Raw genomic sequence first — 16,991 nt, forward strand, 5'->3', positions numbered from 1 at the left:
AAGCACCTAATGACACAATGTCTTAGGTTTCTCTTTCCTGTGGAGACATTAAGAAACCTCTAGTCGCTGTAATGTAGGAATTTCCTAGGGAAGCATCTTGGAAGCTGAGAGAAGTCTGGACGTTTTACTGGAAGAAACTGTTTTCGTCAGCAGCTGTAGGCCCCCTCAGAGAAAGGCTGGAAGCTGTCGTCCGGCCTGAGCTGTGCCGAGTGACGAGGTCTCCCTCTCCCCCCGCGCAGGGCATCGGCTGCTACATGTTCCGCATCGATGACTCCGAGGTGGTGGACGCCACGATGCACGGAAACGCCGCACGCTTCATCAACCACTCCTGCGAGCCCAACTGCTACTCGCGGGTCATCAACATCGACGGGCAGAAGCACATCGTCATCTTCGCCATGCGCAAGATCTACCGGGGGGAGGAGCTCACCTACGACTACAAGTTCCCCATCGAGGACGCCAGCAACAAGCTGCCCTGCAACTGCGGCGCCAAGAAGTGCCGGAAGTTCCTCAACTAGAGCCGCTTCCCTCCCCCGGGTCGGAGCACTGGGACGGGGCGCCCAGAGCCGCACCGAGGGCCTGTGCCCACAGCTAGGAGATCCAGGATGGAGCGGGCGCCGTTGAGGGGGCTCCGTGACGGCTGCGCTCCCTTACGTCCCGTATTCGCGTTACACATGTGATCCTAGTCCTGGAGAGAGAGATGGGGTCTCGAAGACAAGATCCGCGACCGGCTTTGTACCGGGGCCCCTCTGATTGTGTGCTGTTACAGAGTGGTAAATGGGGTCGCAAGCAGACTTGCCTGGAAGGAGCCTAGAGAGGGTTAGTCATGCGGGGAGACGGGGCCTGAGTGTCCCGTCCGAGAGAAGTTGCCATCCGCGCCTTGGGCCTTCCCCAAGCACTATAGGCGAGGGGTCAGCCGGGCCGTTGATTCAGAGTTGGTTGGACACCTGATAGTTTGCCAGCCGGGCCCAAGCTGTAGCCGTCTGTTGAACAGAGAAGGTCTGGTGGTTCTCCCTACTATCCTCCCACTTGAGAGTTCACTTCTGGTTGGGAGACAGGATTCTTAGCACCTTTGGTGTCAAAAGGCTGTCTTGGGGTTGTGCCAATGAATCACCAAACATGGAGCCTGTGGGCTTTAAGTGGGAGTGTTGCCCCCATGAGCCTTATCTCAGCCAATTACCTTTCTTGACAATAGGAGCGGTGTCCCTCTCATTCCTCCCCCGCCCCCCTCCACTTTCTTCGTTCCCCTGTTTCATCCCACTGCTTTCCCGTTCTTTCTGGGTGGTAGAGGGGAGTGACTGCCTGCTCAAGGACACTCCCTGTCGGGCATCGTCTATGCCTGCGGAACAACCCCTGAGCCTGTAAGCACGCCCAGGGGGGAAGTGGACAGGAGCCATTGGCCATAACCAGACAGAATACGGAGTTTTTATTAAAGCTCCACGGAGAGTTTTAAAGAAATATATGTAGCATGATTTTTTTAGAGGAGGAGAAAGATTATTTAAATAGGATCTGAATCATGCAACGACCAGAGTATCACAACCAGGATGACCCCTGGGTCCCAATCCCAGGACATGGTAACTTTATTTTCCCCTTGTTAAGACGTAAGAAGACTTCATTTTTAAATGGTCGGTGTCCAGTTGACGGCAGAACACTAATCAGATTTCAAGGCCCAAAACTTGGGGACTAGACCACCTTGTATCGAGGGACCTCTGCCACCTGCGCAAAATCCATAGGTTAAGTAAATTAAATGACACTACTGCCCTGATTACTCCTTAGGATGTGGTCAAAACAGCATCAAATGTTTCTTCTCTTCCTTTCCCCAAGATGGTGTCCTGAACCTGTTAAATTAAGTCATTGGATTTTACTCTGTTCTGTTTACAGTTTACTATTTAAGGTTTTATAAATGTAAATATATTTTGTATATTTTTCTATGAGAAGCACTTCATAGGGAGAAGCACTTACGACGAGGCTATTTTTTAAACCGCGGTATTATCCTAATTTAAAAAGAAGATCGGTTTTTAATAATTTTTTATTTTCATAGGATGAAGTTAGAGAAAAATATTCAGCTGTACACACAAAGTCTGGTTTTTCCTGCCCAACTTCCCCCTGGAAGGTGTACTTTTGTTGTTTAATGTGTACCTTGTTTGTGCCCTGTTGACATAAACGTGTCCTGGGTTTGCTCTTTGACAATAAATGGACAAGGAAGGTCACCCTACTCCGCTGGGCCACTCCCCTCCTTCCCATGTTGAAGCTCCTCAGAAGGCTGTGGTCGTATCCTGGCACAGCAGTGTCCCCTCTCCGTCCCTGCCCTCTTTCCCTCCCTTCTGGGACTAGCTCGGAGCAGCGAGAGCTGTATACTCCATTTCCCTCATCTTGCTCTACTTCCAAGATAGCAACCAAGTTGAATGGCACCCTGACATTTTCCTCACCATCTGCCTCATCGGTCACCTCGTCCCCTTGCCTTCTGCCCACCAAGTCCTCATATCTGCAAAGAACCCACGGATCCCCCCCGTGCCCTCTCGTGGGGCAGCCCGTTGAAACTGAAGCACAGTCTGACCACTCACGATAACGCAGATTCTTCTCTGCCTCTGTCGGCCACTGGGTTTCAGAGCAGTGCGGTCCAGTAGAGGGCAGGGCGCCCTTTTCTCCCACAAGAAGCCCATTCCTATGGAAGTCTAGCAAAGCAATACGACTCAGCCCTGCGCTCTCTGCCCCAGGACTCATGGCTCTGCTGTGCCTTCCACCCTGGGCTTCCTGTTCTTCCGTGACCTTAAGAACTGTGTCTGGTGGCTTTGCTGGAACATTGTCACTGTTTTTGCTGTCATGCAGGGAGCCCAGCACTGTGGCCAGGATGGCAGAGACTTCCTTGTCATCATGGAGAAGTGCCAGCAGGGGCCTGGGGAAAAACACTCTACCCAGACCTCGACTCCCTTCCTCCTTTGCCCGTGAACAAGATACAGTGGCCCTAGGGGTTCCACTAGTGTCTGGTTTCCTTTATTATTGCACTGTGTGAGGTTTTTTTGTAAATCCTTTTGTTCCTTTTTTTTTTTTTTTTTTTTTTTAAAGAAAAAAACCTTAAGCTGCATTTGTTACTGAAATGATTAATGCACTGATGGGTCATGAATTCACCTTGAGAAAGACCCAAAGGCCAGTCGGGGTGGGGGAAACTCAGCTAAATAGACCTAGTTACTGCCCTGCTAGGCCATGCTGTACTGTGAGCCCCCTCCTCATTCTCTTTCTACCAATCCCGAACCCTGAGGCCAGGGGAGGGACCCACATCTCTCCCTCTCTTTCCAGCTGCAGGTGGTTTGCCTTGCCTTTTCACTCCCTGTCAACCATAGAAATGAGTAATTCCTCTTCTAGCTCAGCCTTGAGTCCATTGCCAAAATTCAGCATACCTGCCAGCAACTTGGGAAATAAGCTAAGGTTTCCCTACCAGAGGGAAAGAAGGCAAAAAAACAAAAACAAAAACAAACCGGCATATCTATCTCCAAAACACCTGAGTTTGTTTTGAAAGTGACCAAGGGAATCTCCGCACATAAGTGCAGACCGAGGAACTGTGGTGGGTCATTCCCAGGAATCCCCCAAGGGGCATCCCGAATCCCTAAGGAGTCCCAGCTGCAAGCCTGGTCAGTTCTCCGTGAGCGAGCCAGCTCCTGGAGAGCTTTGCTGCTAGAACCTGTTGTGGCCGCATTTCCTGGTGGCCAGTGATAACTGTGTAGCCAGAACAGCTGCATGGCGCTGACCCTACGGCCGGAACTTGGTCCCTTGGCTCCCTCTGTTACCGTCCACCACCTTCAGCACAGCCCCTCCGGTTTTTAGACCAATCACCAGAATTAAGGGGGAAGCCCTGGCAGCTATACTCTAGAAGTTTTCAACCAGACTCCTTTGCCGGGATACAGTCCGCCACCCCGCTTGCCTCTGTCAGCCCCCCGGCCAATGCAGTGAGCACCATGCAGCTCCCTTGATTTAAAATATACAACAACAACATTAAGGAAAAAAAAAACAAAAAACAAAAAAAAAAGCCAAAAAAAAAAAACCAAAAACAAAAAAAACAAAAAAATATCTTTTAATGAATGTATCTTTCTAAAGGACTGACATTCAATCAAATATCTGAAAATACTAAAGGTCAAAACCTTATCAGATGTTAACTCTTAAGTTTGATTTGGGATTTTTTTTTTTTTAACTAGAAATCAAGTTTGGGTGTTTCTTTTTTTGTTGTTTTTTTCTTCTTTTTAAAGGAAAAGCGGGTCATTGCAAAGGGCTGGGTGTAATTTTATGTTTCATTTCCTTCATTTTAAAGCAATACAAGGTTATTGAGCAGATGGTTTTGTGCCGAATCATGAATACCAGTCAAGTCTCACACTCTGAAAACTTGCAACTTTTTTGTTTTGGTTTTCAAATAAATATAAATATGATATATATAGGAACTAATATAGTAATGCACCATGTAACAAAGCCTAGTTCAGTCCATGGCTTTTAATTCTCTTAACACTATAGATAAGGATTGCGTTACAGTTGCTAGTCGTGGCAGGAAAACATCAGTCTGGCGCTCCTCGGATCCTCCGAAGTTGTGGGGGGACCCAAACCGCAAGGGACGGTAACACGGTCTGTTCCCAGGGTCAGAGAGGAACGCGGAAGTGGTTGTCACCCGGATTTTTTCTGCCCATGAATGTTGCCAGTCAGTACCTGTACTCCTTGTTTCTCTATTTTTGGTTATGAATGTTGGGGTTACCACCTGCATTTAGGGGAAAATTGTGTTCTGTGCTTTCCTGGTATCTTGTTCTGAGGTACTCTAGTTCTGTCTTTCAACCAAGAAAATAGACTTGTGGTGTTTCTTTTATTGAACTTTTAACAGTCTCTTTAGTAAATACAGGTAGTTGAATAATTGTTTCAAAAGCTCAACAGATGACAAGCTTCTTTTCTAGAAATAAGACATTTCTTGACAACTTTATCATGTATAACAGATCTTTTGGTTTTTTTCCTTGTGTTCTTCCAAGCTTCTGGTTAGAGAAAAAGAGAAAAAAAAAAAAGGAAAAAATGTGTCTAAAGTCCATCAGTGTTAACTCCCTGTGACAGGGATGAAGGAAAATACTTTAATAGTTCAAAAAATAATAATGCTGAAAGCTCTCTACGAAAGACTGAATGTAAAAGTAAAAAGTGTACATAGTTGTAAAAAAAAAAAGGAGTTTTTAAACATGTTTATTTTCTATGCACTTTTTTTTATTTAAGTGATAGTTTAATTAATAAACATGTCAAGTTTATTGCTGCACACCATCAAGCTTTCTTTTGGCTTTGGGTAGGGTGGAGAAAGGGGTAGGGCGGGGGGAGCAGCCGCCAGTGGCCTGTGGCCTGATTGCCCAGCACTAGCCACCGCCCTCTCTTTGAAGGTGGAATCATTAAACCACTCTGCCTCGCCTCCCCGGCCCACCCCACACTGACTCTGCCTCGCCTCCCCGGCCCACCGCACAATGACTCTCCCAACCGGGTCTTCTTCCCCTGTTCATCACTGGTTTGTGTTCAAGACCTAATTAATCCTGAATATGAGGAAGGGGTCAGGAGGACAAGCAGCTTCACCTCCCACATATTCCCCCTTTTATTATCCTGTGGGCCATCAAGAGGCCTCTGACTGATTTCGTCTAGGAATTATGTTAAAGGGAGAACCTGAACACCACCCTCTCTGCTTCACTCCACCTTGAGGCAGAAATTGGATTCATTTACCCTGTTCCATCTAACACTGGGGTGGGGGTGGGAAGACAGTTGAGGACTATTCTTGAATATTCTGCCAAGCCAGGGTTGCTAACCCTGAGCCAAATGAGGTTGGGTTTGCACTACAGCCAAGGAATGGAAGACACTCCTCACAGGGGATGGACCTCAAACAGAACCTCTGCCCTCCAGATAACTGGCCACCAGGCTCAGCCCCAACCCCTTCTTCCTCCCTCCTCTAGCCTGATTCACCTTCTGGGATTTGGGAGTTGAGCACCATGGGGACTCCAAATGACCAGGCAGTGTTGCAGGCCATCTTCAACCCTGACACCCCATTTGGAGACCTTACTGGGTTGGACGTGGGAGAGGAGGTGGAGGAGGAAGTAGATGAAGGTGAGTTAGACCTTGGACTAGAGCACTCCACACTGGCTGGCCTCAGGGGGGTGGCAGAGGATGGTGGTCCCACAAGGCCCCCTTGTTCCATGACCCCTGGACGGTGATTGAGGCTGGAGTGCGAGAGGTCTGCTGACCCGTAGTGGTGGAGGCTTGGCAAGAGTTACTCTGCCAAAAGAAGCAAGTCGCGGTCTGTCCTTCAGCCCTCATATCTCTGAACTTAACCTCGCCATTTAACTCCCCCCATAATCCAAGCTCAGCTGTGCTGGGGGAGAGGGTGGAGGGATGCTCAACTCACATCTTTGTCTTAACAGGGCATTTCACTCCACACAGAATGGAAGGGCACGGGTGGCTCGGTTGAATGGTTCTGACCTAAGTGTGAAGAACCTAAGCAAGACCAGCCCGGACCTAATCCCTCCACAGAGTGAATCCACTCCCCGGCCCTTCCTTCAGTCTCTCATGGGGCCTTATATCCCCACCAGGAATTTTGGGGGTTTTTTGTTTTTGTTTTAAGTAGGCTCTATGCCCAACATGGGGCTTGAACTCATGACCCTGAGATCAAGAGTTACATGCTCTGCTGACTGAGCCAGCCAGGAGCCCTCCCCCAACCCCCATCAGAAGTTTTTAATGACCCTTGTTTCTAAAGGAGAGAAGCCTAGGTCTTAAGGAAACTTCAGTCTGAAAAGCTGAGGGATATGTCGGACATGATTTTCCCGACCCAAGTATGTCTTGGTGGTCTTCCTGTTGGAGGCAGTATAGTAGAACAAAATGGGGCCAGGTTAAGGAGCCAGGGAGACCTGGGTTCAAATCCAAGCTGTGCATTTAGGAGCTGTGTGATCTTGAGTAAGTCATTTAACCATGGGCTGAGTTTGGGCTTCATTCTCTTGGCAAGGAGCTGACCAAAGTCCCTTTCCCCGGTTCCTTTGGAACTTAGTGCTACCTCTCAGCTTTGGTGACCTCAGCTCCCTCTGCCTATGACACTGCGTCCGACTCCTGCTGGGACTCACATCCCAGCCCTGTTGGCTCCAGCTCGGGCCTCAGCTTTCTAAAGCCCAGAGGGTTTTGGCTTCTTGCTCTCCACTGCCTACCTGTCCCTCCTGCCTCCCTCCCCCACCCAGATGGAGTTTTCCCAAGAGCACAGTTGGAGCAGTCCAAGGCCCTGGAGCTGCAGGGGGTGATGGCTGCGGAGGCTGGCGACCTCAGCACAGCCCTGGAGAGGTTTGGTCAAGCCATCAGCCTGCTGCCAGAGAGGGCCTCTGCCTACAACAACCGGGCCCAGGCCCGCCGCCTCCAAGGAGATGTGGCAGGTGAGGGGAGATGGTCCAGGGCTTCTGCAGGGGGCCCTGCAGTCCACAGACCAGAGCAGAAGTCCTTGTGGGGCTGGGGAATCCCTAAACTGTTCCAGAACCTATATTCTTACTTATAAGAGACACCTTATGGGCCCTGCTAATCTCTTGGGGCAATTGTGAAAGTCAGAAGAGATTGAATTCCATTTGTCTATTTAACAAACATTTAATGAGAGTTTACTATTGTAAGCAGTGGACAAAGCACTTGAGAACAAGGATACAAGACAGACTGCTTAGACCAAGCACTACGTGCGAGGCATCCAGCACTTTCCACATGAGCTATAGTAACTCAGTTGATTCTCACTACCACCCCAGGTGTGTGCTGTTGTAACCTCCATTTTACAGACAAAGAAAATGGAGCGGAGCTGGGATTTGAACTCCAGAGGGCAGGGCTCGAGTCTGTGCTCTGACTGCCCTGTGATACCACTTCTCAGGAAGCTCACAATCCGGGGCCGTGGGACAGACACATAACTCTGATTATGTGTCTAATAAGTTGAGAGGGTTCAGCATGGTATCTACCCCTGAGGGGTGAGTTTTATTTTATTTTTAATTTTTTAAAGATTTTATTTATTTATTTGACAGAGAGAGACACAGCGAGGGAGGGAACACAAGCAGTGGGAGTGGGAGAGGGAGAAGCAATCCTCCCACCGAGCAGGGAGCCTGTTGTCGGACTCAATCCCAGGACTCTGAGATCATGACCTGAGCCGAAGGCAGATGCTTAACAACTGACTTAGCCACCCAGGCGCCCCATATTTTTCATTTTTTAAAAGATTTTATTTATTTATTTGACAGACAGAGATCATAAGTAGGCAGAGAGCCAGGCAGAGAGAGAGGGGGAAGCAGGCTCCCTGCTGAGCAGAGAGCCCGATGTGGGGCTCGATCCCAGGACCCCGAAATCATGACCTGAGCCGAAGGCAGAGGCTTTAACCCACAGAGCCACCCAGGTGCCCCATATTTTTCATTTTTTAAAAAGATTTTATTTTATTTGAGTGAGAGAGAGCACAGGGAGGGGTAGAGGGAGACGGAGAAGCAGACTTCTTGCAGAGCAGGGAGCCTGATGGGGGGCTTGACCCCCGGATCAGGACCTGAGCCAAAGGCAGAGACTTAACTGACTGAGACATGCAGACACCCCAAGGGGTGAGTTTGAAAGAATGAGTAGGAGGTAGCTGGATGGAGGGGACAGAGTGGGAGAAAGCATAACCTGTAGAGAGACCAAGAGTCATGGAGTCAGACCAGTGAAAAGGTACAGGGAACTTCAGATCTCCAGGCTGGCTGGAACGGGGAGGGGTGAAGGGTAGAGTAGAGCCTGCAGAAGTGAATTGGGGCCTGATGGTGAAGAACCTGGAATGTTAGGCAGAGGTTGCACTGTGCCTTGAAAACATGGGGAATCATTAAAGGATTCTAACTGGGGAGCAACTGGATCAAACTTGCTACTCTTGGGTTACTCTGGAATGGGGACAATGAGATAAGGCCATGCTGGCGACAATGCTGTGAAGGAATGCCAGCCTAGGGGCAGTGGACTCCACTCCGGGAACAGTGGGGAATCAAGGACCCCCCTTTCCAAGCTTTGTTCCCTGGCTGTGAGGGCAGGGTGAGGCTAGGCTCTAAGAGCAGCCAAGGACAGTCTGCAGACAAAACCCCAGAGAGGAACAGAGATTGATTGATAACTTCCTGCAAAGAGTTTTCGATTCCTCCAGACCAGCTCCTCAGAGGGAACCCCAGAAACACTGCCATCAGAGAGCTTCTTAACCATCTGGGTGGCCTGGGGAGCACAGCCCCTGCTGGGTTCTGGGCTCAAAATACACAGAGACAGGACAGAGATGGGCGTCTCTGTAGGATGATGCTGGAGTTCCTCCAGAGCCCTGACAGCAATTCCAACGGGAGAGCATGAGTGAACTCAGGCAGAGCCCAGAATTGCTGCTGGGCTCTAAGCTACACACACACCAGCTGGCTGCCTGAGGTCGAGTTCAGAGTTCTAATGCCAAATCCAAGTATTTTATGAGAATGATAAACATAAAAATGTCCATGTCCAGGGCCAACTCTGGCTCCTTTAATGAAATACCAAATACTAAATTTGGATACAATATAATGAAGATCGTGGAGATGATGAATGAGGAAAGGCAGTCAGAAGAACAGGTTTAAAGCATACAATGACTGAAAGGAGAGAAATGCCTTCAAAAGGAAAAGAAAGAGAAATGAATTTTATTGTATTTGTGAGAAATGATTATCAGCACATTATCATTTTTTAAGACTCTGAGATTCAGAGTCAGCCACCTGGCACAGGGTAGATGCTCAATAGCGTACGAGTGGAATACACTGCCTGCTACTGCGGGACCATGGGCCAGATTCATGAATCAGTGACCACTCAGAACCGTCCCAGCACCCGTCGTGTTTTGGTGTATTGGGTGTTGAAAGGTAGTAGGGACTTTAGTCCCAGCTCTGCCACTATAGACAGACTGTGCAGCCCAGGGCAAGTCTTGCCACCTTCTGCAGCCTGCATCGGTGCGATGGGAGCAAGGATACTGAGGAGCAAGAGCCGGCGGGCTGGAGGTGGCCGAGCCCCGGGGCCGCCGTTCTGACTCTCCCGCCCGTCTGTCCCGCAGGCGCTCTGGAGGACCTGGAGCGCGCCGTGACGCTGAGCGGCGGCCGGGGCCGCGCCGCACGCCAGGGCTTCGTGCAGCGCGGGCTCCTGGCGCGGCTGCAGGGCAGGGACGACGACGCCCGCAGAGACTTCGAGCGGGCGGCGCGGCTGGGCAGCTCGTTCGCGCGGCGCCAGCTGGTGCTGCTCAACCCCTACGCCGCGCTGTGCAACCGCATGCTGGCCGACGTGATGAGGCAGCTGCGCGGGCCCTGCAACGGCCGCTGAGCCGCACCAATAAAGCTACTTGCTCTCCCCGACTCTCGCCGGTGTCTGCGTCCAGCCGCCTGCCCCCCCAGCCGCAGGGCACTCCGTGGTCAGCCGTGGTCCCGACACGGGGCGAGGGCGGGGGCGGGGGCGGGGGCGGGGGCGGGGCGGTGCCCGTGGGGGCGGGGCTGGCCAGCCGGGCTCGGGCGTTGATTGGCTCCGCCTGGCACCGCCCCGTCCCGTCGCGGACCGCAGCGCCCCGCAGACCTGAGCAGTCGCTCGTGCTGAGCGCGGGGTGGGCTTAAGGTGAGGCGCGCTGGGGGCGGGGCTGCCGCACGCTTTCCACCCCCCACCCGCCCCCGCCAGGACCCCCGCTGCTCCGGCCCGCTTCTGCCTGGTCCCGGGAGCGTGGGAAGCGGGCGTGGGGCTGCTGGATGGCAGGGGGAAGGAGCAAGAGAGGGACGGGCCGGGAAGACGGTCCCTTTGGCGGGGGGCGCCACCGCCCCGCGAGTCTGCGTGTGTGCGTGCGAGTGTCGGGCCCGGTGCGGGCTGCGCGGCGGCGCGCAGTCTCTGCGCCTGCGGGCTGGAGCCCGTTTGCCCCCGGGAGACGGCGCCCGGTTCTGCGCCCGTCGGTGTGTGCTGGCTGGGCTCCGGCCTTCGCCTGGGCGTCCTTGGCTTCGCCACTGCGGGTCAATCTCCATCTGTGTGTCGGTGCACGGTTTATTTTTGTTTCTGGAGAGAAAATTCCTAGAGGAATCCCCGAGCCTGCCTGCGGTCACCAGGCTCACATCGAGGCCCACCCTCTTGTCTCGGCAGCCTGGGGCCTAGGCCTGAGGGACCATGGCACTACTCCCGGGCCCAGCTGCCCTCCCGCACACGCTGCTGCTCCTGCCAGCCCTTCTGAGCTCAGGTACACCCCGTTCACCCCTTGGCGAAGCCCTTCTGGGGGCAAGCCACTCTCTCCTCCCTCACCTTGGGTTTGGATACCTACTTCAGGCCCCAGAGCACCAGAGCTGGGTTCCCCTCACCCACCCACCCACGGCCCAGCCAGTTCCTCGTGAGCGAACCTAGGTGCTCCGGCTCTTGGGCAGCTGCCCCTCCCTAACAGGATGTCATGCTGGTCACAGACCAGTTCCACCCCTCCCCCAGCTCTCCCCAGAATCCCCTGCTGTGTTTCAGGTTGGGGGGAATTGGCACCAGAAATTGATGGTCAGACCCGGGCCGAGCTGGCACTTCGGGAGAACGAGCGGCATGCCTTCACCTGCCGGGTGGCAGGGGGGCCTGGAACCCCCCGATTGGCCTGGTACCTGGATGGACAGCTGCAGGAGGCCAGCACCTCGAGACTGCTGAGCGTGGGCGGGGAGGCCTTCTCCGGAGGCACCAGCACCTTCACCGTTACTGCCCAGAGGGCCCAGCATGAGCTTAATTGCTCCTTGCAGGACCCAGGCAGTGGCCGGTCAGCCAATGCCTCCGTCATCCTCAATGTGCAATGTGAGTGCCCCTGAGGTGGGCAGGGACAGAGGTTCCCTGCCCGAAGACCCCCAGCAGCCACCAGGCAGGTGGTCTGATAGACCCCTTAATAAGCACTTTGCAAGTATTAACTCACATTATCCTCAGGATATTCCTGTGAGGTAGTTATTATGGTTAACCCCATTTTACAAGTGAGAAAACTGAGCCACAGATTGGTTAAGTATTATGTCTGCAGTCCTACAGCTAGTAAGCAGAGCCAGGATTCAAATCCAGATATTTCGGTTTTAGTGATTTTACTGTTAATCACTGTGAAATGCTGCCTCTCAGGGAGACCCAGCCATCCTGTTTCCCAGTGCCCCCTTGAGAAGAGATCCAAGCTCCTGGCTCCCTTCTGGGTTTGGGAAGAAAGGGCAAGGAGTCTGAGGGCTGTGGTGAAAGTATATTGGCTTCTGCTTTGTACCAGTTAAACCAGAGATTGCCCAGGTCGGGGCCAAGTACCAGGAAGCTCAGGGTCCAGGCCTCCTGGTTGTCCTTTTTGCTCTGGTGCGTGCCAACCCACCTGCCAATGTGACCTGGATCGACCAGGATGGGCCGGTGACTGTCAACGCCTCCGACTTCCTGGTGCTGGACGCCCAGAACTACCCTTGGCTCACCAACCACACTGTGCAGCTGCAGCTCCGAAGCCTGGCCCACAACCTCTCTGTGGTGGCCACCAATGACGTGGGTGTCACCAGCGCCTCGCTTCCGGCCCCGGGTGAGCATTGCCAGCAACTGGCCCAACACAGCCTCGGGTGGGGGCAGGATCACAGTACAGAAATGAGAAGACTGTTGCCCTCTGGGTGAGTCTTGTGAATGGCCTGTGCTGACCACCTCGGGCAAGGACAGAATGGTACCTGTGGCATCTCCAAGGTGGGGGCCCCTTCCCACTTGGAACCTAACCAGAGAACACCTTGCAGGGCTTCTGGCCACCCGAGTGGAAGTGCCACTGCTAGGCATCGTTGTGGCTGGAGGGCTTGCGCTGGGCACCCTGGTGGGGTTCAGCACCTTGGTGGCCTGCCTGGTCTGCAGGAAAGAGAAGAAGACCAAAGGTAGGGCCAAAGCAGTGGGGTAGGGGGCGAGGGTGGCTGAGGAGCAGGGAGAAGGAGAGGGAGAAGCAGCAAGGGCAGCAGGTGGGGCTTGGCAAGTCAGGTCATCTCTGACGAGTGGCAGAACGGCTCTTCCTGGGCATGTCCACGGGGAAAACCTGATGCAACTCAGAGCAGGCCTGGGCACTGGGGACCCAGTCTGTCCCAGATCTAGGAGAGATCCCTTGCCTGAGGGTCCTGGGTCTGAAAGGGCATAGGGGCAGAGCCCCGAGTGGGTGGGCTCCCTAAGAAAGTGTGTGGTTTCTTTCTCCCTAGGCCCTTCCCGGCGCCCATCCCTGATCTCTAGGTAACTTTCTGGGGCTGACTGGCTGGGCCGACCTGAGATACAGCATGGGGACAGCTGGAAACCGCGGGTCTCCCTAGTTCTGGAAGGGGCCCCAAAGCAGGAATCTGGGCCTGCTGGAGCCAGGGCACATCCCAGGCTCTGTCTGCCCTGTAGTGACTCCAACAACCTGAAACTCAACAATGTGCGGCTGCCACGGGAGAACATGTCGCTCCCGTCCAACCTTCAGCTCAATGACCTCACTCCGGATTCCAGAGGTACACCCTCTGTCTGCCCCAACTTTACCTTCAGAGGTGCTTCTGAGGCAAAGAGAGATCCTGGTACTTGAGGGGTTAGGCCCTATCAGGCACACTCCTCATCCTGGGCACCCACCCTGTGTCACCCAGCAGGGAAGCCAGTCGACCCGCAGATGGCTCCGAATAACAGCCGGCCGGAGCTGCTGGACCCGGAGCCTGGCGGCCTCCTCACCAGCCGAGGTACTGGGACATGGGCACGCCCCCACCCCCAGCCCTGATGCTCCTGCCGGAGGCCTCTTGAGTCTCCATGGGCAGCTTCCAGGCGGTGAGTCTCACTGCGTCTCATGGGCATCTTTGCCCCTGCAGGTTTCATCCGGCTCCCCATGCTGGGCTATATCTATCGAGTGTCCAGTGTGAGCAGTGATGAGATCTGGCTCTGAGCGGGGCGAGATGGGGGGTACCTTCTTGGCTCCTGGGCACCCCCCCACAACGGCCACCTCTGCCTGGCCCAGTGGCCACTGGGAAGAGGTCATGCCCCTGCTGCTTTGGCTTGCCCCCCTGGTTGAGGCACCCTCTGTGTCATCCACATGACGTTTGTCACTGGGATCTGACCCTCAGGGGCACAGGTGTCTTGACAGAGCCTCCATCTGGACCTCAGCCCCTTGTTCTACCTCAGGTAGGGGGGCCTTCAGGCACGTGCACCCCGGCAGCTGGAGCTCTTTGTGCAGGTGTGTGTGCGGTTGTCTGGCCTCCGAGTGTGGTCTGGCCCTGCCGGCCTGGGCCTGCTTTGGGCCACACACCAGTAGTCGTAGCACTTTGTACAGCAGGCACGGGGCATTCCCGGTGTGGGGGCAGGGAGGGCCCTGCATGTCTTCAGTTTCCTCCCCATGCTGTGCAGCTTTGTTCCCTCAGGGAAAATTTAGGACCCTGATAGCTTTATCGAACCAAACTGCCCTTTGCACGGGAACCAATCCCTGGCCCGGGGGCAGGGGCCAAGCACAAATTTTGCTGCATACCTCTCTGCCCTTTTCTTGTCTTCATCTCCTCTTGGGCATTGTACATTATACTTTGGACCTTCTGCATTTCTCCACTGGGCACTGGACTTCTCCATTGACCTAAGCCTTGCGGTGCCAGGGCCCGGTGTTAGCACAAGTCAGGAGGAAAAGAGGGAGGCAGGAAGTCCAGTGGCACCCCCAGCAGCACGTAGCTATGCATCTTTTTCCTACGGTGTTGGCACTTTAAGCACATCCCCTAGGTAGGGGGTTAGGGAGCACCCCAGGGCCTTCTCTGTGGCTTCCCCAAGTCTGGCCTTCCTCTGATTCACTGTGAGTGCCCTGAGCCCTCAACCTATCTTCACAAACCCCCACCATGGGACCCCACTGACCAGCCCCTAACTGCCTCATCAGCGGGAAGCCCCGCTCTTCCTGTCCCACTGTTGGTTCTTCAGGGGCTGGTGATAGTGGCACATTATTTGACATAGCTAGAAGCTTTTTAGGGCAACATGGAAAAAGAGGGGGGAACCACGTACCCCAAAACAATGTAAGAACTCTTTGGAAAGCAACATGGAAATAGCAAATTATTAGAGTGCAGAGTATATTTTTCCCTTGTTGATAACTTGTTTTATAGTTTTTTTCATGTTACTGCCTAGGACAGTGCTGAGCACACAATAAATTTAATAAACTTGGCTGAGTGAATGTTACATGTCTGTTTCATTTCTTCATAGATGGTTCTAAAACAAAATCTTTGTATCCTACAGAAAATAGGGGAAACACCTGTGTACCTACTACTCAATTCTGTTGAATCGTCTCATTTTACTTTGTTTGCTCCAGATCTTTTATTTTTAAGAAAGAATAATGCTGTTTCTTTAATTACACTGTTCTCGGTGGCAGGGCTGGCGTTTTCGCTTTCGGGAGTGCCAGAGCAGGGTTAGAGGTACAGAAGGCTCAGACTAGGCTGTGATTTAGAAAAAAAAAAAAAAAAAAAAATTCTGGAGAATCGTACGGGGAAAAAACAAGACTAGAAATGAGATTTTTTTTTTTTTAAGATTTTATTTATTTATTCAACAGATCACAAGTAGGCAGAGAGGCAGGCAGGCGGGGGGTGGGGTGGGAAGCAGGCTCCCTGCTGAGCAGAGAGCCCGATGTGGGGCTTGATCCCAGGACCCTGAGATCATGACCTGAGCTGAAGGCAGAGGCTCAACCCACTGCGCCACACAGGTGCCCGGAGAGGAGATTTTTGAGGACAAATTTATATCCTTTTCTGAGCAACAGTTCGGCTTGTCTTGCATAGCTCTGGGTTTTCTTCCCCGCTCTCTGGCTTCTCTCTTGTTCAGTAGGGTGTCTGCTCCATGGAAGTGGCCGAGGCCACTGCCCCAGTCTCTACTGGTTTTGCATGTAAGCGGCTTTGGCCCCAGAACGTTTAGAAGCCAGGGTGCCTCTCTGGGGACGGTCGTCCACTGTTTCCTTTGAGAGGTCCTGGAGCCCCTTCCTTGGTGGTTCTTTGGCGAGGCTACAAGCCCTGTGCTCCTCTCAGCTGCTCCCACCTTTCAGCAAAAAGGTAGGTTCTTCGGGCAAATCCATCCTCCTCGCAAGTGTTTGTTTGCAAAGGGGTGGACTTTGAAACTAGTGTTCCAGTTCTCCCTTAGATCAGAATCCTTGTCCCTTTGTCGGGTCCCGGATACCTTGGAGAGTTTGATGAAAGGTAAAGACTCCTTTCTGAGAAATGCAGAGGAAGAAGGCCTGCTCACTCTGCAGGTCAAAGCCCACAAATTACAACTTGGGCGAACCTTGAGAACATGCTGAATGAAAGCAGCCAAATCCAGGAGACCGTTTGTGACTCCATTTATGTGAAATGCCCAATATGGGCAAATCTGCAGAGACAGAATAGGTTCGTGTTGCCTGGGACTAGAGGGAGGGAAGAATGGGGAATGGCTGCTAATGAATATGGGGTTCTTTTGGGGGTGATGAAAATGTTCTGGAATTAGTGGTGATTGATGCACAATGTTGATAACTTGTTTATCAACAGATCAGAAACCACCCAACTATACACTCTATAAGGGTGAACTTTATGAAGTACAAATTATGTCTCAATAAAGCTGTACTTTGTTTTAAAATTTTATCTTTTAATTTTTTGGGGATTTTTTTTTAATCCATTTGAGAGAGGGAGAGGGAGAAGCAGCCTCCCCGCCAAGCAGGGAGCCCGATGGGGGGCTTGATCCCAGGACCCTGAGATCATGACCTGAGCCAAAGGCAGATGCCCAACCATCTGAGCCACACAGACACCCCATAAATAAAATATTTTTTTAAAAGTCATCAATGGTAACTTGATTTGTACATTTCACTATAAATTTCACCTGACAAAACATAAATATTGAATTCCAGGTAATTATATGCATGCCAAAGTATTTAGGGGTAAAGTGCATTGATGTCTGCAACTTCCTTTGGGATGTATCCAAAAAAAAGATTATAGGGACACCTGGGTGGCTCAGTCATTAAGCTTCTGCCTTCAGCTCAGGTCATGATCCCAGGGTCCTGGGATCAAACCCTGCATCAGGCTCCCTGCTCAGTGGGG

At 52.4% G+C, this 16,991-nt stretch overlaps 3 protein-coding genes across 9 annotated transcripts in view; all 3 read left to right on the forward strand.

Moving 5' to 3' along the window:
* The window catches only part of KMT2A (lysine methyltransferase 2A), a 78,520-nt gene extending 73,246 nt beyond the window's left edge, over positions 1–5,274 (forward strand). For all 6 annotated transcript variants that reach the window (XM_047694059.1, XM_047694054.1, XM_047694053.1 and 3 more), the window contains one exon: positions 240–5,274. In XM_047694059.1, coding sequence (XP_047550015.1) covers positions 240–515 — 276 coding nt within the window. In that variant the 3' untranslated portion in view covers positions 516–5,274. The remainder of the gene's footprint in view (positions 1–239) is intronic.
* A 617-nt stretch (positions 5,275–5,891) lies between these two features.
* On the forward strand, positions 5,892–10,340 carry TTC36 (tetratricopeptide repeat domain 36). Its single transcript, XM_047692341.1, has 3 exons — positions 5,892–6,096; positions 7,215–7,403; positions 10,046–10,340. Exons 1-3 carry the CDS (start codon positions 5,982–5,984, stop codon positions 10,306–10,308), a joined length of 567 nt encoding a protein of 188 aa, XP_047548297.1. The 5' UTR covers positions 5,892–5,981; the 3' UTR covers positions 10,309–10,340.
* Positions 10,341–10,621: 281 nt separating this feature from the next.
* Positions 10,622–15,644, forward strand: TMEM25 (transmembrane protein 25). 2 transcript variants are annotated; one of them, XM_047692291.1, is made up of 9 exons: positions 10,622–10,976; positions 11,104–11,197; positions 11,467–11,778; positions 12,221–12,511; positions 12,714–12,845; positions 13,158–13,188; positions 13,342–13,442; positions 13,572–13,661; positions 13,788–15,644. In XM_047692291.1, the coding sequence occupies exons 2-9, from the start codon at positions 11,128–11,130 to the stop codon at positions 13,859–13,861; spliced, it is 1,101 nt and encodes a 366-aa protein (XP_047548247.1). In that variant the 5' UTR covers positions 10,622–10,976; positions 11,104–11,127; the 3' UTR covers positions 13,862–15,644. The 2 variants fall into 2 exon arrangements, with proteins under 2 accessions (XP_047548247.1, XP_047548248.1); XM_047692292.1 differs by having other exon boundaries at positions 13,575–13,661.
* Positions 15,645–16,991: the final 1,347 nt, after the last annotated feature.

This window comes from Lutra lutra, chromosome 10, assembly GCF_902655055.1.
Source record: "Lutra lutra chromosome 10, mLutLut1.2, whole genome shotgun sequence".
NCBI lineage: Eukaryota > Metazoa > Chordata > Mammalia > Carnivora > Mustelidae > Lutra > Lutra lutra.